This window comes from Peromyscus maniculatus, chromosome 14 (assembly GCF_049852395.1).
Source record: "Peromyscus maniculatus bairdii isolate BWxNUB_F1_BW_parent chromosome 14, HU_Pman_BW_mat_3.1, whole genome shotgun sequence".
NCBI classification, from domain to species: Eukaryota; Metazoa; Chordata; class Mammalia; order Rodentia; family Cricetidae; genus Peromyscus; species Peromyscus maniculatus.
The window spans coordinates 43944968-43968475 of NC_134865.1; the positions used below are offsets into that span (position 1 = coordinate 43944968).

Genomic DNA, 23508 nt, shown 5'->3' on the forward strand with positions numbered 1-23508 from the left:
TACAGGATAGTTTGGGGGCGTAGGAAGTGGCCTGTGGATAAAGTAGGACATTAGTAACAAAGTGGAAAACATGGGAAAATTGGGCCAAAATCCAGTTTGGAGCACTGGAAGCCAATTTAGAATAGTACTGAGGGGACTGTTAGCAGATTTTGAGCAAGGCAGTGAGAGCCCAGGGCTTTGCCATGGGAAATGGAGGACGTGCACTAGATTGCCTCCGGCTACACATGCCCAGCACCCTCTGTGCCCCTCCCTCATCAGTACTTGCACCATCCTCTCTGTCAGACAGTCCTGCTTGTCTGTCAAGGACTGTTTCCAGATCTTATTGCTGGTTTCCCTGGAGCTTTCTGGGAGGGCATGTCATATTACCTTTGTTTTAGTGATTGGATGTACTACTGTTCCCCGGCTCTAAGTTCCCATTTCTGAATCCTTGGGTTCTCACTGTCTATGGGACATAGCAGGTGCAGATCAACACTGGTCAAAGGACTCCCAAGTACTACATGTGTGTTGTATGACCTTATACATGTATACCTTAGACCAATGAATGCATGTTCCAGTTCAATAAGATGTTAGATGTCTAGGCTGAGTCATTATTTCAGAGCCAACATGGTTGTCCTGCAGGGCCATGTCCCTCCCTCCCTTCATGCCCCAAGCACTTAGAGTTGCAGATGCTCAGAAACCATGCACTCCCCTCACCCTCCAGACAGCTAAGGGCTCAATCCCAGAGATGTATGCAAGCCAGAGTTATGTATAAAAACTTACCCAAAATATTAACGAGGAAACCAACAAATGGACGGCAATTCTGCAATGGGGTTTGCAGGTGCTCCATGTTGGTAGAGTGAGTTTCACTTTTAAAACTTAGGGACAAAACCAAAGAAAAAAATCTCTCCAGAGCTAACTATTGCTGAATGCTGACACGCTTGTTTCTAGTCTCTGTCCTGTGTTTCTATTTGTATTGTTAAGTACAATAATCCTGTATTGTTCTCTAAAAGCTGAAAACCTTATGAGTCCAGCTTTCATCTTTATCCCCCAGAGTTTTTAAACTTTTTGGAGTAGAGCCCTTTAAAATGAGCTTGAATATTAAAATTGCATATTCCTTAAATATTTACTATCATGGCTCCTCCTTCATAAGATCACCACATAGGAGAATTCCAACCAGTGGCAACTATTATGAAGAACTTCACCACGGTGGAAGAATAGCGCATGGGACATGGAAAGATAAGTGCTGTAGACAGGCATCAGGGTGTCCTCTGACAGAGTGCTAGTGTTTTTATCACGAGGACCCAGCCCTGTACCGATGTAGACCTCAAATGCCAGTCTCCGACATTGTTGGTACAAGGTCCTGAGGTCAAAGCCAAATCATCAGTGTGTTTTAGGTGCAGTAACCCATGGTGAGGTGGAAAGGCAGACTGGGCAGATTGTGGAGGCTCAAGAGACAATTGGTAGCTTGTGTATTTGTTTGTTTGTTTTGGCTTGTTTTTTGAGACAGGCTTTCTCCATGTAGTTTTTGTGCCTTGTCCTGGATCTCACTCTGTAGCCCAGGCTGGCCTCAAACTCATAGAGATCCACCTGCCTCTGCCTCTGCCTCCTGAGTGCTGGGATTAAAGGCATGTGCCACCACCGCCCAACTGTGCATGTTCTTTTTAGTTGCAAGGAGTTTTATGAGATTGTTAGGGCATATTATTGTCCTGGGCATTTTTAAGAGGAAACTGGTTTGAAGACAACAGTGCCAGCCAGGGTCTCCTTCCCCCTGCCTTATCCCCTGCTCACAGGGAGCTGCCTGTGTCTCCCAGAGCTACGGCTCACTGGCTTTCAGTTCCACCTTGGATGCAGCCCAGTTCTGAGCCTGCTTCTGTGTATCAGCCCCGAGATCAGTTGACGTTTCGATAGATGCAGTCCTTCTCCCCCTGGACCTGTTCTTGTCTTTATGAAGTCCTGCCATCTGCTAGCCTCGTGTGGGAGGACAGACTGCTTTGTCCTAGTTATCAACGTGGTATCATTGACTTCATCTCTGAAATGAGCTGTCTTCCCCCTGGGAGGAGCTTGGCAGTCTCTATAGCTCTCCGGCAAGTCACCTGTCCACAGCTCTGAAGTGCGGTGACCCTGTCCCCTTCCACCTTGCTTGAGACATGTCTCCCGCTGCCTGAGCTAGGCCAGCCAGAGGAGAGCTCCTGGCCTCTCCTGTCTGTTTCCCATCTATTACAGATGTTTGCACTACTGTTCCTACATGGGCTGGGCCTCCAGCTTCAGGCTGGCCTCTCCAGGGAAGTACTGCCCTCGCTCGATCACCTGCCAGGGCCTGTTTTCCTGTCCGTGAGATTACTCTTAAAATGTGCTGTGGTAGCACTCAGGAGATGGCTTTCCTTGGACTTGGTTTTCCCTTTGATTGGATCCCTTGGAAAGAATTCGCAGACAAAATATGGTTGGAACTCAAAAAGTACTCAGCCCCTTAAAAACACCTTTATGGTAAAAATTCAAAGGGCTACAAGATAAAAGACACAGTTCTCCAAACCTTTTTATCTTTGATGCTACTGCTATTAGTATCTTTTCATATGTCCATACATCTTAATATGTTCTGAAAACGCCCTGCAGAGTAGAGAGGGTATACTATAACATCTGAACTGTTTTTACTTACATATTTGGATGTCTTCTTCTGTTTAGTGAATTCATAGTATTCTGTTGTGTGACCTGCTATAATTGATTTCAATATTTCCCTTATTGGTGGACTCTTGTCTTTCTGTTTAAAAAGCCCTAATCCCTAAAGCTCTTGGTTCTCCATTACCTTCCTCTGTGTTAAACATTCACAGAATGAGCGGCTCCTCTGTCTCTGTCTCTGGACAAAGTACATTAGGCCGTGGGCTTGAGTTGTCACTGACAGAAGATGCAGGCATACAAACAGGACTGCACACGTGCCAGGACAGATAGGGGATGCCTGCCTGCGCGTCTGGTCAACATTACCAAGTCAACCTAACTTTAAAGGATGCTGGGGTTGACACGATGGCTCAGCAGAGAAAGACACTTGTCACCAAGACTGGTGACCTGAGTTCTAGTTCAATACCAGGATCCATCATGTCAGAAAGACAGTAATGACTCCCCCAAACTGTCCCCAGACAACACACATGCACTGTGGCACAAAATGCCACCCCACAAATAAATAAATAAATAAATACATAAATACATAAATAAATAAATGAATGAATGAATAAATGAAAGAAAAAATATGAAGCTTTAACTTAAAGAAAAAGGGATAATGAGATTTCCTAGGGACCAAAGAAGAAATAATCATTCATTTTTTTTTTTGGTGGTTGATGTTTATTTTTGAGGTTATAATATAATTACAACACTTCTCCCTTCCTTTTCCTCCCTCCAAAACTCCCCTCCATTAACCCTTTCCACTCTCCTTCAAATTCTTGGCTTCTTTTTTCACTAATAGTTACTACATGCATATAAGTATTTTCATACACATATATATATATTCCAAAATGTAACCTATTGAATACATACAGTGTTGCTTGTATGCACGTTTTTAGGGATGGCCATTTGGCACCAGGCAACCAATTGGTATACTCTTCCCTGGGTAAGACCGCCTCTCCCATTCCCAGCTTTACTTAGTTGCCTATGGTTTTTGTGTGTGTGTAGGGTTGAGGCTTTGTGGGCTTTTCCCCATCCAGTTTGGTGTGGTCATTGGTGTCATCCTTCTTCAACTCACATTTGGGCAGTCATGTTTGTAAGACTTTATAAGTATAGCTTCTGATGCTACTAGGAGACACAGCCTCACAGCAAGCTCCCTAATCCTCCTCTGGCTCTTACAGTCTTTCAGGTCTCTGTTCTGCAGTGTTCCCTGGGCCTTAGGGGTGGGAGTGTTTTGTAGAGGTGTCTGTTGGGATTGGGCTCTACAACTCTGCATTTGGATTGGCTGTGGTTTTCTGAAGTGATTTCTGTCTGCTGCAAAGAGAAGTTTCAGAAGCAGTCATTCCTGAGGAAAAGGAATTCCATACAAAGAATGGTCATCAGGTGGACTGGCCAGAGTGTGGTGCAGGGTACAGTGGCTGGAGCTGCACTGTTTGTACACAGGTGGCCTACGGAAGCATTCAATAAGTGAATAGAAGGACATGGGTTCTCACCTGTTTAGATACCAAACTCTGTTTCCTGTAGAGTCCACACGTTGCCAGAGCACAGGGAACTCTCTTTTGAATTGGTTTGATTTTTCTGTCATACTCAACCATGTCGTGTCTTCTTTTCACAGAGTTTAGTAATATCAAGAAATAGGAGAGAATTCAACCATGGCCCCAAGGAAGAGAGGTGGACGAGGGATTTCATTTATCTTTTGCTGTTTCCGAAACAATGACCACCCAGAGATCACATATCGGCTTCGGAATGACAGCAACTTTGCACTTCAGACCATGGAGCCAGCACTGCCCATGCCCCCTGTGGAGGAGCTGGATGTCATGTTCAGTGAACTTGTGGTGAGTCCCAGATGTCTATGCTATCGTTGTTGATAAGCCAGAGGAGAAGAGGGGAGGGATGGGTGGGTTGGCTTGCCTTGGCTGTATCCCTTACTGTCCTCACTGAGCTATGGAGAAGTGTGTGTGTGTGTGTGTGTGTGTGTGTGTGTGTGTGTGTGTGTGTGTGTATGTGTGTGTGTGTGTATGTGTGTGTGTGTGTGTGTGTGTGTGTGTGTGTGGTGTGTACATCGTGGCAGGCGAGTGGGTGTTGAAAAGGCTTCTATGAGTCTACATACAAAGGGTTTTGTTGGTGCTTCAAATAGGCAGAGGGATTTCTACAGTTGGTTGTTCAAATAGTGGTAGATAAAGGGCAAGTGTATCCTAACTTACTCTTTCGAATTCGTCCTCATTCTTCCTCAGGTCTATCCTTATGTGTGTAACTCCTGCATCTGCATCACACCTTTGGCATGCTTCAATGTTCCCCCTCCTCTCCCAGTGTGTGGTATTAGTGCTATTTGAAAACTAGTCATGCTTCCCAACTTGTCTTTGAACTTTGGTGAAAGACATTAGTACTTAAGTGCGGTATCATTACTTAGACTAATGATAGGATTGGAGTAGCAGCTGTTGTGGGAAACTTTTTATAGATACCATCACACTGTAGAGATCACTGTCCTCAAATGAGATGATATAGATCGTGTAGACCTGTTCATCAAGAGGTGCAAATGGGCTCTTCACCTTTGTGGCAGAATTTAAAGAGAGCTAGTATAGAGATCAGCAAGATCTTGCTTCAAATCACTACTCGGAATTTGCCTACTTAAGTGTAGATGGTCATGTTATTCTTCTGATCTCAGTTTCTGGAAAGTGTAGGGGAAACACCTCCTCTCAGGATTGCTGCAGTGCCTAAACCAGAGCAGGCCACAGCCAGTGGTCCAGTGCCTGCCCCCTCAAGGTGCTCAGTGAAGTCACAGGAGTGCAGTGACTTTGAGTCCATCTGGCATTCCGAGTGGAGTTTGTTCTCACTGGACCATGTGGTTGTGTGGTGGAAGCTCGAGAGTGTGGTCTTTTGCTAGATTCTTAGGGCAGAAAGCAGGCTGTGTCACAGCCCGCCAGGGGACTGACAGTGTTGTTCTGGCTACAGATGAGAGTTCAGAAACGGAAAGATGAGCCAGCGAGAGTCTGCGGAGCTGAGGTTTGCGTTTTGGTCTCCCGAGGGGAAGAAATAAGCCTATTTTTGAGCAGCGTTGATTAGGATAAAAAGAGATAGCTTATGATTACATGTTTATACTTTATGATACGGAATATTTTATCCCTTCTCTCTTCTCTGCACTCGGAAGAACTTTATTTTAGGTCTCAACATAAAAAGCTAAACCCAGCTGTAATGGGGCATGCCTGCAATCCCAGCACTTAAGAAACGGAGGTGGGAAGACTGGGAATTCAAGGTCATCTTGTGTTCCATAGTAAGCTCAAGGCCAGCCTGGGCTACACCCCCACACACCCGCATGCTGCACGGCACATGCCCACTTGCGCACAGGTGGCTCTGGGCAGAGTTCCGTTGGTAGGGTTCCTGCCTAGCATACAAGATGCCTGATGTACGGCTTTTCTCCTCACTGTAAACAGCCTGACCCAGAGCAACCGAAGGGAGGAAGAGTCTCTCTGGCTTTGGTCCATCGTGACAGGAAGGCGGGGCAGCAGGCGTGTGGCACAGCTAGGAGTCACATGTGTCTGCCTTCAGGAAGCAGAGACGCTGAGTGTTGACTCCCGTGTCCGTCCACAACTCCAGCCCACGGAATTCAGGGTGGGTCTGGCCTGCTCAGTTAAATCTTCCTGAAAACACCCTCACAGACATACCCAGACTTGTGTATCCATGGTGCATTCTAAATCTTAATGAGTTGACAATGAGGATTAACCGTGACACCTGGATTCAGTCACCAGCCCTGCATCAACTGGGTGGGATGACTCGGGGGATCAGACATTCAAAGTTATCCCAGGCTCCATAGCAACTTTGTGGCCATCCTGGGATCCCTGGAACCCTGTCTCAAACAAGACAAAGCATGCACACCCAGAGAAAGTTAGACCTAGCCTTCAGAAAAGAGAAAACGAGTTCAGTTGCTGACAGCAGCAGAGGGGATCGGTTGGTCGTGAGGTTCTAACTTCACCAAAGGTACAAGTGCGACGTTCCCCTGCAGGGATCGTGCCTATTCTTGCTGTGGGGTGTGGTGAGGAATACGGTCAGGGGAGACTTTCAGAAGGCTGGGGGGAAGGGCAGGTCGTGTCGCTGGCTGCCCATCCTCTCCAGCTGGCTTCTGCTGCAGCCGTGAAAGCTTGGTTCCGCCAGCCAAGCCTCACCCTGCATTAGTGCCGCGTGTTCTCCCCAGGTCCGCTGTGGTTCTCTTCCCTGCCACTTTCTTTCCAAGAGGAAAGGAAGCAGCAGTCTCCAAGCCTGTCGGTAGCATGTCACCAGGGCCCACCTTTCATTGCCAGCGCTGATCACATGGATACTCTTGAGAGCATGGGGTTGGAAAGTGTCATTCTTTTGTAGAGGTTGGCGCCACTAGTCACATGGCCAAGGCTGAGGTCACTGGGATGGATGGAGGATGCATAGTCCTCTCGCAGGGAGGGGCTGTGGAGAAGGGCAATAATGGTACATTTATGGCTTGGTTTTATTTCCTGCTCAAAGTGCTTTATCATCGAATGTGTACCCGAGGAGAGGTGTGCCACTGATGGCTGAAGACCTTGTGGGTTGTGGAGCCAGGGAAGAGCGAGTATCCCCACATAGTCTGCATCTGTTCCCCTTCCAGCATATTCTGTCAGACTCCTGCATTGAAACTTCCCCAGGAACTGGTGGTGGCAGCTCCCTGTACGCCTTGAAGACTGCTTGTTACTTTGCATTCAGAGTGAGAAAATTCCACTCTCTGCTTATTGATGTCTCTATTGTGTGTGAGAAAATTGCCTACAGCTGCTAGTTGTTAAAAAAAACCAATGCCAAACCAGAACTTTAAGCCAAAACCATTGGAAAACAAATTATCCTGAGGTTTGTGTCTGTCCTGGTGAGTGACGATGGATTTTTGTCTACCTCGGACTTCAGGGACGTAGACCACAAACCCTTCCAATTGCCAGGGGAGGCCTGAGGCTTGAGAGGTGGGCTCAAAGTGCTGGAAGCTTCTTCTCCGGGTTCTCCTGCTCAGTTGTAGAAAGAATCCTGCTTGCCCTTGGCCTGGGAAGGGACTGATGGCAGAGGGGGCCTGGCTCTTCAGTCAGCACTTCTAGTCGCCTGCTCGGCCTGCAGGCTGAGGGAAGTTCTTTCAAGGCAGGTTCTGTTTGAGCTTGATTCCTTTTCTCAGTGAGAGAGTCGGTGTAAAGATTAAAGAGGATAAATAAAACACAAACAAAACCAAACACAAAATGCTGGCACCTAGCTGGACCTGGTATTACAGGCCTGCATTCCCAGCTAGTTGGGAGGGTGAGGCAGGAGGATCCTAAGTTCAAAGCCAACCTGGACAACTTAATGAGACCCTTGTCTTAAAATAAAGAAGTAAGTAGAATGCTTTGTATATAGCTCAGTAGTACAGATTAGCATGTGAGAGGGCTTTGGTTCAATTTCCAGTACAGAAAGTAAGAAAAAGGAAGGGAAGGAAGGAAGGAAGGAAGGAAGGAAGGAAGGAAGGAAGGAAGGAAGGAAGGAAGGAAGGAAGGAAGGAGAGGGAGGAAGGAAGGAGAGGGAGGAAGGAAAGAGAGGGAGGAAGGAAGGAGAGGGAGGGAGGGAGGGAGGGAGGGAGGGAGGGAGGGAGGGAGGGAGGGAGGGAGGGAGGGAGGGAGGGAGGGCGGGCAGGCAGGGAGGGAGGTGGGCTGGCACCTCGGAGGTGAATTGTAGTCTACAGCCAAGCGCAGCAGGAGTGATGGAGGTAATTCAGGTCCTTTCTGAGGACAATTTTCAGCAATGTCCAGTCTTCTGCTTTCCTGGAAGCTGGTCTGCGTGCTGTGTGAGCCCTGCCCTGCGGGTCGTGTCAGACTCCTTCCCCTTATCCTGTCTGATGAGTCACTGTGCTGTTTTAAAAAGCGATACCAAATGACTTTCTTTCAGAGTGTGTATTGCAACCATATCACCTCACTAATGAAACAAACCCGGAAGGAGGTTGAGCATGTGAATCTTTGAAGAGACAGCCAGAAAGGTGTGCCTTGTCCTGGCAGTCTCCCTGCCACACATGGGGCAATGAGAATTGGAGGCACTTGGCCACATCATTTCTTTTCTTCTTCTGGTGTTGGGGCTGAAACCCAGGGCTTTGCATTTGCTAGACAAGGGCTATGCTGCTGAGCTACACCAGCCTACCCACTGCCCCTTAAACTCCCTGTTCACTAAACACGTTTACCTGTTCACATATTCATCTGTGCAGAACACACAGTGCTGTGGCCTTTAGTGAATCCATAAAACTGCAGCCACCACCAAATTCTGCCTAGGCAATTTTGTTGCCCTTAAAATAACCCTCCTATCCATTGATCATCATTTCCTACCCACCCTGAGCCCCGCCATCCCCTGGCAGCCCCTAAACTACTTTATGTTTTGGAGAATTTGCTTTTCTCAGACAGTTTGAACAAATGGAATCACGAAATGTAGATCTTAGTAACTGATATCCTTTATGTCATGTCAAAATTCCTTCATTGTATGGTTGCTAATTCTTCATTTCTAATTATTGCCAAATAACATTCTATCATAGAGGTATATCACATTTTAGGAATTTTTCAAAATTGATGGGTATTTTAGAATTTTTTTGTTTTTTCCAGTTTAGCAATATTATGAAGAATGCTGCTATAAACATGGATATGGAAGTTTTTACATGCAAATATGTTGGTGGCTCTCATTGGTCCAGACACACTAGCAGAAGTGCTGGGGCCTAAGAGAGCTGTGTTTAACTTTGAGAGCTGTCAGTCTGCTCCAAAGTGCCCACCCTGCCTCTCATTTCCACAAGCAGCCTATGAAGCTTCCGGTCTCTTTTTCAAATTGTTTATGTATTTATGTGTTTGTTTATTTGTGTGTGTGATGTGTCTATGTGGGCACATATGTCACACATATGGCAGTCACAAGACAACTTTGTAAAGTCAATTGCAACCTTTATGTGATTTCTAGGAATTGAACTCAGGTCATCAGGCATATACAGCAAGAGCCTTTATCCTGCTAAGCCATTTTGCCTCATGTATAGCTATAGATAGATGGCAAAATATATCCCAATTTCTTTATATCTTTGCCAACACTTGTTTTTATTCATTCCTTCCCACCTGCTTTTAAGTGTGTTCCACTCCACAGTGTATATGTGTGTTGTCTAAAATAAGATTTCCTGATCATTTCTAACTGCTATGGGTTATTACAACTAAATCGTTCATTGACGTATTGATCAATTGCTACTAACTGTGTGTTTTATGTCGTTAGAACATTGTACCTCCCCATATCCTCTACCCTGCTTATTCTCTGTCTCTCTTCCTCCCTCCTCCCCTCACCCTTTCCATCTCCCTCTCTTCCCCTCTACCCCCCCCCCCCTTTTTTATTCTTTGGTCTTTGCCTAGATCAAAATAGAGAGCATGGGCAGTCTGTGATTTAACATTGGTGCCTTAAAATTCGTTGCACCCATGTTTGTTCTAGAAGCACTTAAAGAACTGATGATCTCATCTCATTTATTTGGAAACACTAGACACAACAGCCCTGTAAACTGTCCTGCTCAAGTAACTTGCATTTTAATATTTTCAATAGATTCTTTGAGGATAAGCAGACAATGTGTTAGTCACCAACAGATTGATTATTGTGATGTGAGTGTGTGGTAAGTGCCTGTCTGTGCTAGATCCCAAGCAGACACAACCCCATCCTTGATGATGCCTTAGAGCTGCTGGTCAAGCAGCGAAGACAGGCCTATAAACATGCAATCCTGTCATACGTGACCCAGTGCTAAGAAAGGGTCCACTCAGGCTCAAACATCCTTTTTTGAGAGAAGAGGCTTTGTACACCCAATTTTCATGGGAGGTTCTCCTGGAATAAATTCCTCAGCCTCTCTTCCAACATCTCACTCTTCTTTGGCGTATTTATAACTCACATCTCACCTCCTTTCTCTACTAATGTGCATTTGTAACTGATTTCAGAAAATCCCTTTCAAATCTTTTAATTCATTCTTTGAGCATTTCATACATATGTACAATGCATTTTGGTCAGGTCCACCCTCCTTCCAATTCCTCCTGGATGCTTCACCCCTCCTGCCGCCATACTTCTCTGAACTCCAGGTCCTCCTTTTGTAACCCTGTGACTCTAACCGTTTGGCTATATGTGTGGGGGTATCGGGCCATCCACTGGAGGATGGTCAGCCTACTTCCCTGAAGAACACTGACTCTCCTTTCCCCACAGCCTTGAATTGTCCAAGATCCTCACATAGAGACAGACGAGGCTTTGTGAGCCCCTACCCATCTATGCTGGGGTTATGGCTGGTTTGATCTTGTGCCGGTCTTGTTCAGGCAACCACAGCTGCTGTGAGTTCATGACTGCAGCAGTCCCATCCTTTCGAATGAGAGTTCTGCAGCAATCTTCCTGTGCTGGTTGTTGTTTATCAACTTGACACAAACCTAGATATACCCGGGAAGAGGGAATCTTAGTTGAGAAAATGCCTTCATAAAACTGGCCTGTAGGTGAGACTATGGAGGCATTTTCTTAACCGATGATTGATGTAGGAGATTTCAGCCCACTGGGGGCAGTAACATTCCTAGGCAAGGTAGTCCTGCAGTATATGAGAAAGCAATCTGAGCAAGCCAGTAAGCAGCACTCCTCTGTGGCTTCTGCTCCAATTCCTACTTCCACGTTCCTGCCTTGAGTTTCTGCTTTGACTTTCCTCAGTGATGGGTGTTACCTAAAGGTGTAAAATGAAATAAATTCATTCTTCCACAGTTGATTTGGTCATGATTCTTATCACAGTAACAGAAATCTAAGACACATTCCAATGTCTTGTTCCTATAGTCTTTATGCCCATTCCTTTGCTATGTTCCCCAAGCCATGTGGGTAAGGAGTGTGATATAGTTGTCTCATTTAGAACTGAATATTCTACAGTTACTCATTCTATAAGTCTCTGTATTAATTGCTGTCTACTGCAAAAACAAGTTTCTCTAATGAGGATTGAAACTATACCATTTGTATACAAATAAATGTTTAGAAGATAGTTTGATGCATATCTGTTTAGTAAAATAATAGTAGGTTCTCCCATAGGGTCTATGGCCTCCCAGCCAAGGGTTCATGGCCAGGTTTACAGTACCAGGCATGAGTTCAGCTCTGTGTAGTAAGTCTCACATCCCATCAGAAAGCATTTGGTTACTCCTGGAACATTCATGTCACTGTTGTAGCAATGAGCATATTTTCTGGGCCAGTCATGGTTGTAGCTCAGAGTCCATAACTAGGTAAGACTATTATGACTTTTCTTTCTTAGCAGCCTGTATCAAATTTTCTGGCACTATGAAAGTTAGCTATTTGGGAGGAAGCTTCTGAGTCAGTACCAGGTTAATTTCTCTATGTCCTATATCCCAACTCTGTGGTGTTTTCAGGAATAGGTTCTTTCCATCATGTCCTGGTGAACAACCAAGAGCGATGACGATGGGGCATTTCGTTTGAAGGGTTATAGGACCCAGCAATTTAATGAACTGGGCTTTAGCATTATAGCCCATAGAGGTCATTCTGTTTAAACTGGTGTGTGTGTGTGTGTGTGTGTGTGTGTGTGTGTGTGTGTACACACGCGTGCATATGCATGCATGTGTGAATGTGTGTATGCATGCATGTGTGTGTGTGAGATTTCTGGTTTTTTTTTTTTTTTTTTTTTTGGTTTTTCGAGACAGGGTTTCTCTGTGTAGCTTTGCGCCTTTTCCTGGAACTCACTTGGTAGTCCAGGCTGGCCTCGAACTCACAGAGATCCGCCTGGCTCTGCCTCCCGAGTGCTGGGATTAAAGGCGTGCGCCACCACCGCCCGGCTGTTTTTTTTTTTTTTTAAGAAAGGTTCTCAGACTGCAAATTTTGTTCTGTTAGCCATGAGAATTGTTACCTCCTTTTTTCAGGCTGTTGAAATCATTTCTCTTATTACTGGAACTATTATAAGCCCTCTGTAATAATAAAATTCTTCTGTTATCATCAGAATCAATGAGAAGTTTCATCATGTTTTAGCTCCTTATTTTTTAAAACGTGCCTTTGTACTAAAATCATGGCTAAGAATAGAAAGTATCTTATGGGAGCTATTCAGTTTCTGTCTCCATTGGAAGTTGGAAAAATAATTGGTTAGCAGGAACACGTAATTTTAAACTGATAGAAGAAAAAACTCTGGTTGTAAGAAGTTCTGGTTTTGATCTATTGTTTTTTAATTAGAGTATAAAGGATTTCTGGTAACAAGCAGAGGGGATCAGGTTTTATTCTAGAATAGCTACAGAGTGTTCAGTTGTTTGGGAAGCCAAGAAGCAGAGCTGAGTGAAGGAATTGGTATTAAGAATGTTCTAGTTCCATGAGGTCTGTTTCCACCTGATAAACTCAGAAAGGACCAAAGAGAATGCTCTTAGCTAAGGGACCCTGTTAATTGACAGTAAAGTAAAAACAATACTGAGTAGATCTTCCAATTACACTTTGCATTTTTTAATAAATTAACTTGATAAGTTCTTAGAGAAAAACTGCTTAACACCGGTTTGACAATGTGCACTGAATCACAAAAGGAAGTGGTGTATAGATAACGGACTTGTGTGTGTGCAGAGCTAAAATTCCTGTGCAGTTAGTGTGAACTGCTGCCAATGTGCAGTTGGTTTAAAGGAGACAAAAGCAATCTCAAATTCAGAACTTGATAAATAAATTGCTCCAGCCCTGAGAACAGCTGATGGTTTATAATACTGGCCAGTATTAATCTGTGTAGTTTTACATGCCTGTATCTGTTGTGTTTTTGAATAGAACATTGTATTGCTTCTAAAATCTGGCAGCAGGTTTTTATGACAGTAGATGTTATGTATTTCTTTGTACTGGCTTACATCCTGTCTGCTTAAGAAAAGTTTGATGGTCAAAATGGCTTCATAAGTTTCCTTCTAGTCCTCTGATTCTCTAAAGCTTAAGGAAAGACTATTCCTTCCAATCTTGTGTGTATTTTATCTTACCAGGACCATTCCAAGTCATTTGAAAATAAGCTATTCATGTTAGATTTTTGATTTCCTATTGGATAGATGTGGTGTGGTCAGTGTAGTTACCATTCATCTCTGAATGCTTCCTAATGTTAGCTCACAGAGACGGGGTGAGAGAGGACACGAGGACGAAGAAACAGGAACAGTCGCTTTTTAAACCGAAACAGTGGCTGGAACACTGGCACCTGTCCCAGGTCTGTGGAATAGAGGCAGGTCATCTTTGGCTGCATAGGAAGTTTGTGGTCAGCCTTGGGCCACAAGAGAGTGACACACACACACACACACACACACACACACACACACACACACACACACACACACAAAAAAAAAAATCCAAAACAGAGAGAGAGAGAAACACTATGAATCTATGAATTAATGATGCTGTTGAGAAAGGGGCTTTAGATCCTTTTGGTCCTGATCAGTTCTATTAATATAAAACCTAAAAAGACCTTGAGTGGTGTATAACTGCTTACTGGGGGCTGTAATTGAAAATCTGACAGCTTAATGTAGTCCCTTGGCTCTCAGTTGCAAATGACACAGTTAAGATTCTGTACTGACTTGCCACCCTTTACCACAAAGCCAGTTTTAGGGGCTGAAAGACCAGGGGGCTAATTTGATCTCTGTAAGTTGTAGGCTTTGAGTAAGCTTTCAAGTGTAATTTTTTCTTGTACTTAATTTTGTTTTTTGAGTTTGTTATTTGACAGTTTCATACATGACAATAAACTATTATAATTATTCCCCTTACCTTACTTTTTATGTGCTCTAGTAATGGTTAGAAAGATCTGCTAGTTTAAATGTATAACTTCCTGAGAATTTATATTGATGCTCTAGGAACAGTCTTAACGCCATCACTTGTTCTCACCACACACGTGACCTTAGCCCAACATGAGGACCGCATGTTTGGATTCTAGCTTACCTGTGACTGTGCTCACCTCTGTACTCAGAATGCTCCCCATTCACTTCCCTGTCCAGAGTTCCTCTGCTTGGAAAGTTGTTTGATTCATGCCCTGGGAGCTCAGTGGCCAGCTCTGTCCTCATTTACGCTTTTCCTGGCTCATGGATGAAGAGTTGGAATTTTCTTTGTTGAAAAAAAAAATCCCCCCCTTTAGAAGCTGCATATTTTTCTCTTATCCAGTTTTAAGTGGATTTATTGAAAACACTCTACAGCTGCCAGCTTCTTGCTTCTGCACATTACAGAATTCAAGAACAAAGTTCAACTTAGTGACTGAAAGCCAACGGAATAAACATAGGGGTTGTTTTCTGGAAAGATGGGCATCTACCAACTTTAAAAGGAGCCAGAAAGTCCTTTGCTGTTCTGTAACCAGTAAACTTGAGTTTATTCTTCAATGCCTAGCTCTTCGTGTCAAACCTGAGATGCAGATACAGCCTTGCACTTTCAGAGAGTAGAATGGTGTGGCGTTCCTTGCATCTGCCATTTCTGACTTCTGGATCTCCTAGGCCTGGAGCTTGTGTCCAGTCCAGAGAGGGTGCTCAGTACATGCTTGTTGTCTGGATGCTTGTGTGAGTGGATACTGCTTGTTAAAGTTTAGCATGTGAAATGGGTATTAAGTATTGGAGTGTGTGTGTGTGTGTGTGTGTGTGTGTGTGTGTGTGTGTGTGTGTGCAATGATTGCTGAGTATTCCAAGAGCTGGTTTGTTCTGTGACTAATCCTTGAAGTGGAGACTATAAGCTTAGGCTGATGCTGTGTGTCCCTGTGCACCCCTCTCCGGCCTCCCCCCCCCCCCCCTGTCATCTTTTCTACTCATCTTTCTCATTTGGATGTTACTGTGGGAGCTTCAGAAGGGCCTGCAGGAAGGGGAGCAGATTAAAGACCAAAGGTGAGGAAGTTTAAGGAATCATTTTACTCTTAAAATCGCTCTGCCGAGGGTGAGGGAGGCGGCTCAGTCAGTAAAGTGCCTGCCACATAAGTGTGAGGCCTGAGTTCAGATCTCCGGCATCTCGGGGTGGGAAAGGGCGGGGAAGCTGGGTGTAGCAGTGTGTACCTGTAATCCCAGCACTGGGCAGACTAGTGGACTGCAGGAGGTGGCTAGCTGGCCAGCCTCCCTCCATCAGTGAGCTCCAGGTTCAACGGGACAAACGTCTGCAGGCACATGCACACAGGTCCATCCGAACACCACCCCCACAACACAGAGAACTAAGCTTCTCCAGTGTGTATCACGCGGGGAAGTAAGTGTGTAACTGTGCTGTGGGGAGAGGCTCTGCTAGATTGTCTTTTGACCCAATTAATGCTGAAATGTGTCAGATGAGCTGCCAGACAAGTCTCTTGAGTGTGTGGGAGGGGCCTGGGCTCCAAGAACAGAATGGGCTTGAGAAGGAGGAACCAGGACTTTGGCTCCAGGCTCCCACAGGGCTCGGGGTGTCTCACCTGTCTGTCACTCTGCAGCTGGCTCTGCCTCTCCGTTCAGTTAGGAGAACACTGCTTAGAAACGTTCTGTATTAAACATGGTCAGCTGAAGTTGCACTAGATTAGAGTTCTGCAAAGGGGTATTTGGGGAAGTGATTTAGCTACTGAGAACAGTTGTTTGGTTTGGAGAACTGGCAAGCTGCTGCTGCTTCAGATTCATTAGAAGTTCAAGTTACCCTAATGAATGTCCCGTCCCATAGCAGAAGTCCAGGGACTCCATAGGTTTAGCTGTGGCGTTGGTCTAGTAAACAGGATATAATTTGTATTGTCTGCTGGTAAGGGGAAGAAAGGAAACAGACATTAAAGCATTAGTGGTGAGAATCTAAACATTCTGTTAGTCAGCCTTTGCTCGTGGGATTTCTCTCTTCTTGTTTGTATGTATCACAAGGAAACATGTCTGTCAGACAGAACATTACCTAGTAGGTGAGTCATCTGTGGTATTCTGTGTAATGACTGTGAGTGTTGTCAGAAATGTGGCGGGCTGGAAGCCTTCAGGAGCTGTCTGTACATGCCCATCCCTTTCTGGGTGGATAGCTTTCTGCTGTTGACCATTTCTGGCCTCTCTTGACTGCATGGGGGCAGTGAGTATCCTCTAACAGTGTCCAAAATCTTATCTAGCTGTTATATTTCTAACAATCACCCTATGAGTAAAAGTGTTCTCAGGGTCATTTGTGGTAAGTTTTAAGATGTGTTAGCAACTCATGACTCTTGGGTGTGATGGCAACATGTCTTGGTGGGGCTGGATGTTCCTAAGTTTAACGAGTATTGCAGCTTTATAGTATCCTCCTCCATACATTCATAAAAGTGATCTTTTTAAAATTTTGCTGTCAGAGCATCATACCTCTGTATCCACATTCCCTGTCTGCCCTCTTCCACTTGATGGGGACTGGTCACGTTGTCTTCTGACATGTGTTCTGGTTCCTGGCCTCTCTAGGGGTTTTACTTCCGGTATGGCGGGGGGTGCATGGTGGGAGAAGGGGGCTCCACTCTGAGAAGGCAGTGCTGATGTGGTATATCCTCGAGGTAATCCAGAGCAGGCGATGATCCACCTAGAACGCAGGAAGCGGGGGCGGGGCTAGGCTCCAGGCCTTGGGTCTGGTTGCCACAGGCAGTTTTGTAGGAGGGAAGTAAGGCTTGGTTGAGTAATAGGCTTGGGAATTCTGTGAACTCTCTACATTGAATCTGGTGGAAGGTTAGCTTGTCAGGGACCATTAGAAAGCAAAACAAAGCACACCAAAAACAAACCCAAACATAATAAACACACAAAATGGTGAGTGGATGAGCAGGATACCCCAAGGGCCTGGTTAGCTTCTCCTGCCTGTTTTCCTCCTCTCCATCCCCTGCTCTGGGATTGTGCAAATGCCTCCTAACCTCCATCTAAATGTCCATTTGTGTGCGCGTGTGGGTGAGCTGACCTTGTTAGAAACAGACTACTGAATGAGCCTGGGAACCCATGTGGCTCTGCTGCTGTCCATTTGTGTGCGCGTGTGGGTGAGCTGACCTCGTTAGAAACAGACTACTGAATGAGCCTGGGAACCTGGGTGGCTACTGTACTCCACGGAGCCAGCAGGCTGTCCAATACTGGTAGCTTTGGAGGTTTATACAGAATACATTTCAGTCTCTGAAAATCTCTGAAAACAGTTTGTCACAAAGTACTAGTCTTTCTACTCATTCACAACCTTTATTGTATGTTCTTTCAAAATTCCTTCCCTTGCTTTATCTATCACACCAATGCATTTCCTTTTATTGATGTGCCCCGTGCCGATTGTTTTCTGATTTATGTGGGTTTCTCTGTTGAGCTACTTGCTCACACTAAAGTGTAAGTGTAGGACCAGCGAGGTCTCTTTGTCCACACTCTTTCGGAGTGGAGGCTTAATAATAGGCTTTGTTAGGACTCAGCCTAGAACTGTGGTTCCCACAGCTAAGCTTTCCTCAGAGCTCTTGTCTTCACTTAAAAAAGTCTTTATTTAAGATATTAGAAAAACACACGTTCTATAAGAAGATGAAAGGATGATTACCATCTTCTCTGAGATGAACTTTGATGGTTTATCTGTGGGTTGTAGTTTTGGGAACCCAGCTTTCTAGGGAGAGAGGGGTGGTGCTGAGTCAGCACAAAGCATTCTCTTGTTTCTCACTCAGTCCTTGTTATTTCATTTCCATTCAAAGACCTATCCTGAAAGAACGAGATGAAGAAAACTGAGGTGGCCAGGGCAAGGGGGAGGCCGTCCAGACCAAGTGTGCTGAGATGCACAAGCAACCTGGGTGTTCCTGGCTCTCTGGCCACGTGTACTTGTTAATATTAGTGGGAAACCCAATACCCTAGGACCAGGACCAGGGCTCCTCATGGTGCCACTGCTAGGAACAAAACCGAAACCCAGGGCTGGGGATGTCACTTGGATGGTAGAGTGCTTGGCTAGCATGCTCAGAGCCCGGGGTTCAGTCTCCAACATCCAGTTATTCTTGTATGATGGAACCGGCCTGTAATCTCAGTACCCCAGAAGTGGAGGCAGGAGGATCCAAAGTTAAAAGTCATTTTTGGATGCATAGTGAATTTGAGGAGAGATTGGACTACATGAAACCCTTTCTCAATACCAAAGCCAACAACTCTAACCTGACAGAAACAAGAAAGTTCCAAAAGGACTTCTTGTTAATATTTATGCATCACCTAATTTAATTATTAAGTTATTAAATTAATTATTAAGGGGCTTGGGGAAAAGTTGACCTAAATGTCGCCTATACTAACAATTTATGAAATTTTTCAAAGAAAAGATGCAGGTATTTTATGGACGTGATTTATGGTGTTGAACAGAAGCTGTGTGTAAAATGGTAGACTTGGAGCATCCTCTAAAGGACACACAGCCTTTCCTCTGCTCTGCAATGCTGTTTCCCAGGCCTCTGCTCCTTCTGGAGCTCACTGGAGGCTCCAGCCCTTACTGTGCCGAGTGTGCTGTCCATCTCTGCTGCCTGGAGCTCCATTGGTCTTCTGTCGCTCCAACAGCACACTTGAGTTTTGTGTTTCTGAAGTTTTAGTGAAGTATCATTTTCATGTTACAGAAGAGTTTGAAGAGTTCCAATAGATGTACAGTTAGACAGCCGTTACTACCCAAGGAAAACAGGCTCTCCTAACAAAAGTTCCTAACTCAAGATTCAGTTGCTAAAAAAAAAACCCTTATATAAGCAGGTACTATTTGAAATATAAAAATGTAGTGATCCCAATTCTGTGATTGCCTCTTTCAGTATTTGGACTAATTATCAAAATGAAGAATCTCCTGTAACATTACCTTGAGGTAAATTGAGAGCTTAAGTAAAACACATTGACAGAATGACTTTTAATTAGTTTGTATTCCAATTGCTTGCTCCCACTCTTAATTATGCTTTTCTTCTTTTCCATCATTGAAGTTTTATTTATCCCCTTCTCTAGTAGTGTGTCTAAAGAGTAAAGGCTGGAAAAGAGAGGAGCCAAAAGCAACCCAGCTGCTTTATAAATCGTAACACTTAAGATGGGCAGCTCAATAAAAATAGGCAAAACATGAATGCCTAAGAACAGGTAATCAGCATATGGAAAGTTAGATTCATCACTAGTTGTCATTAGGAAATGCAAAATGAAGCTACTTGAGTTAGCACCTGACATAAACTAGGATTGCTAATTGAAGGACATGGCACAGAGTGATGATGGAAATGTGGAGCAACTGGAATGCCTCATTTTGCACCTTTGCTAATTCAAAAGCAGTGTTCTTAAGATTTTTATAAGCCAAGCACAATGAATGGCTCATGCTGTAATTGCAACACTTGGGAATAGGAGGCAGAAGAATTGCTACAAATTTGAGGCTAATCTGGACAACACAGTAAGATCCTACCTCTAGGAAGAAATAAGCAGCAAGAATAGTTTTTGTTTTTGTGTGTGTATGGTGTGTGTTCACGTCTGTTTGGGTGCAGACTCACCTGTACCACAGTGCATGTGTGGTGGTCAAGGGATAGCCTCAGGTGTTTCCTCACCTTCCACCTTATTTGAGACAGACCTGTTCTGTTTCCCCAGCCCACATACCAGGCTGGCTGGCCTGTGAGCTGCTGAGGACTCTGCTGCCTCTAAGTCCCATCTCCCTGTAAGAGCACAGGGATTAGAGATGCTTGCCCCTGTGCCCTGCTGTATAAGAATTCTGGGCATTCAAACCAATTCCTTATACTTGTGTGGCAAGTGCTTTACCCACAGAGCCATCTCCCAAGCCCTAGGTTTTAATCTGTAAAATCCATTGTTTCCACTTTGTTTCCCTTCCAGTTTCCCTGCTGCCCTTCCTTCCTCCCACCCCCATCCCCCTCCCCCTGTGTCGTGTTGTTTGAGGCATTGGCAGTTAATACAGAGATGACTAGGACAGACTGAACTACTGTCCTCTAGGAACCAGTCCATAATGGGAATGAGACATGCCAAAAAACATAACCATGGTCCTGTGAGAAATCCTTCAGGGCCCAGAGGAATTGGCCATCTCAGGACAGTCAGACCTACTATTTGAAGTGGTTTGCCAATGCTTTGGGAAAATCTGGGTGACTAGGATGATTCTTAGATGCAGTGGGAGGAGCCCACTTGAAAAAGAGCACACCACATACAGAGTTTCCGAAGCTGGAGAAGTGTGATGAGAAGTGTGGGAGGTGCTGTTGGTGAAGGGGGCAGTGAGGTGAGGCAGGTCAGCAGGGGCCCTGTGAGGAAGCATCTAAACTGCTTAGGGACTATACTTTTTCTTGCAAGAATTCGAACTGGAGAGCCTCCTGTCTGTCTGTGTAGAGAGGTTATAAACACTTGAAGCTCAGGTGTCTTGTTCATCTTTGCATTCTTTATGTTGCCTGGCTCTGGTCTTAGACAAGGTAGGGCAGTGCTGACAGATCTCCTAAGGTGTTGGTAGTCCCTTAGAATCATGCATTCTTGCCGCATCATTAAAAGAGGTTGAGTCAGAGTAGAGCGACTTTCGAATGGACAGGCCAGGGTCTCATTAGATCCTGTACATTGTGTCTCAGCACTCCTGGATTTAAATTATCTGTTTCAGTCTTTGTCTGCCTGCTTGGCTGGGAATCCACCACTCTTCACCTTTGGTGACTGAGAAGACCAAGTTGAGAGGCTTTCACAGCTGCTGTTTCCTGTCTCCAGTGCTTTCTACTATTTCATTCCTGTTGACCATGTTATTTACCGGAGAAGCCTTCACTTACCAACTTTCCCACAACAACCTTAGCATGTGACCATCCTTCAGTTAGTGTCTGAGTTCCCTTCTGTCCTCATGAGCAGATGATGCCCACACTGTCCTAGCTCAGTGCCTGACATTGAGTAGATACTCAGCACACACTATCTTTGCTTCCATGAACGAGTTCCTGAGGTGACTAGGGGAGTGCATTCTCATTGTGTCTGCAGATGAAGGCACTGAAGGTCAGAGGTCACATCACTTACCCAAGATGCTTAATGGATAAAAGCCAGACTACAACTCGGCGACAGCTGCCGGTAGAACCTGTCTCTTGCCTCTAGCAGACATCGGTGGGTCTCCTCATGCCTGCTTCTGTGGCATGAGCCCACCCACCCGCTTGTGGGATAGACAGTACCCTGAAAGAACACAGACTCTGCAGTTGGTTTCCACTTCAGTCCCGCCTCCACTGTTTGCTAGCTCAGTGCCTGGGGCAAGGTGCTCAAGCATTGTGTGACCCAGTTTTCTAGAAAATGGGTTAGTAATAATACTTACTTGAGGGATTGTTGTATTTAAATTAATCCACATAAAATGTTACTAACAGACCCATGGAAATGTTAAACAATTGTTATCTCTTACTGTCAGAATACATTTATCCTTTTCCATGTCCATATTGTAGATCAAAACTTTATGTGGGAACATGACAGCATTTTTTTTTATTCTGTGAGTATTCTTTGGCATAGACTGTCTGCCCCAGCTCGCCTGTGCTCTCACAGTTTAAAATCGGTGATATCCGCCCCTCAGCAAAGCCACGTACTACTTCTCCCATGCTGCGAATTGTGAGGTTTTAGGATTCACACGTTTCTTCACACATATGCTCAGGGAAAGCTATGCTGTAGTGTAGTAAATGTGTGTTATTAAGAACGCTGCCCTCAAGTCAAAAGCGTTTCTCCAAACTCAGCTAGATACTGTTGAGCAGTTTGATTAACTGAGCTGATTGTTGGGAAGTGATTTATGTCACCCGTGTTTCCCCTGTTTTTCAGAGCAGGTGTGACTTACAGGAAACTTAAAAAGGAAGGAAGATAATTACTTCCCATATATACAGTTGCATGCCAGAATCTTAGTGTTTTAAACATGTTCTCTCCTAATGGAATTTTCTGTACAAATTCTTTATTCCTTCTGTGGTTGTTAGTTGTTGACATCATTAACAGCTAGCTTCTTGTGGTTAGAGTAGTGTGTGTGTGTGTGTGTGTGTGTGTGTGTGTGTGTGTGTGTGTGTGTGTATGCATGCATGCAGGCGCTCACACGGTTTAGTGACTTAAAATAAGCTAGCAACTATTTGTATTCAAGCGAGAGAAGTAACAGCTGTACTGTTGCCACCCTGTGCCAGGCATTCACTGCATAGTTAGCTGTTGCCAGGCCTTGCAAGAGGAGTGGTCTGCCTCTCCTGGAGAGGAAGTGGTGACTTGATGGGATTCAGAAGTGGGAAGCCGGCTCTGGGGGGACATGTGTTAATGGGATATAGCAAAGAGTTAATGAGAAGCAAGCCTGGCAGGAGAAACGGGAGACTTCAAGAGGCCAGCTGAGGAATGAGTAATTAATTTTTCAGGCATTGTACAAGTAATGAAGGTTCTGGATTGGGTGCTTGAAACAGCACAGTGCTTATTTTCAAGGCGTGGTTTCTAGACCAGAGCATCAGCAACACCTTGGAAACCTATTGAAATGCAGACACTGAACCTCCCCGATGGCCTCCCCACTGGTGGTCAGTGAGGTCAGAAGTCCAAACCCTGGTGATTCTGATGCTCACCCAACATTGAAGGCAAAAATGATTGAAGAGAATTGTAGGCATGCTGAGTAGATAGGACTGGAATGTCAAGGAAGAAGAGTGAGGGACTGTGCCAGAAGCCTTGGGAGTGGTTATTAGGACATAAGTTTGGGTGCTTCCATTGTGAATGAAACAAAAGGAAAACCATTGCAAGGAAGATAATAGGACTTGATGACTAAGTAGTCGTGGGAGTGCAAGATGGGAGATAGGAAGCCAGTGACCTGTGTCTGTGTGTCCCCAAGTGTGACTGACAGCAGATACACACACAAGCCATTCAGGCGGGGAACTTGCCTTCAGAGATCAGAACTTTATTGACCCTTAATTTATAGCTTTTATCTTTTACCCACACCCAGCCATCTACTGTTCTCAACTAGATAACCTTCCCTGTGGGAATGAAAATGAACCAGGCACTCGATACCAATAATCACATTAACTACGGATGGAGTTACTGAGTGCCAAGATGTTTTCTCTGAGCACTCCGTATTCATTAT

General features: G+C 44.9%; 1 protein-coding gene across 4 annotated transcripts in view; it reads left to right on the forward strand.

The window, feature by feature from the left end:
• Nucleotides 1-23508, forward strand: part of Daam1 (dishevelled associated activator of morphogenesis 1) — a 171054-nt gene that overhangs the window by 66845 nt on the left and 80701 nt on the right. For all 4 annotated transcript variants that reach the window (XM_006990719.4, XM_016008994.3, XM_006990720.4 and 1 more), the window contains exon 2: nucleotides 4244-4463. In XM_006990719.4, coding sequence (XP_006990781.1) covers nucleotides 4281-4463 — 183 coding nt within the window. In that variant the 5' untranslated portion in view covers nucleotides 4244-4280. The remainder of the gene's footprint in view (nucleotides 1-4243; nucleotides 4464-23508) is intronic.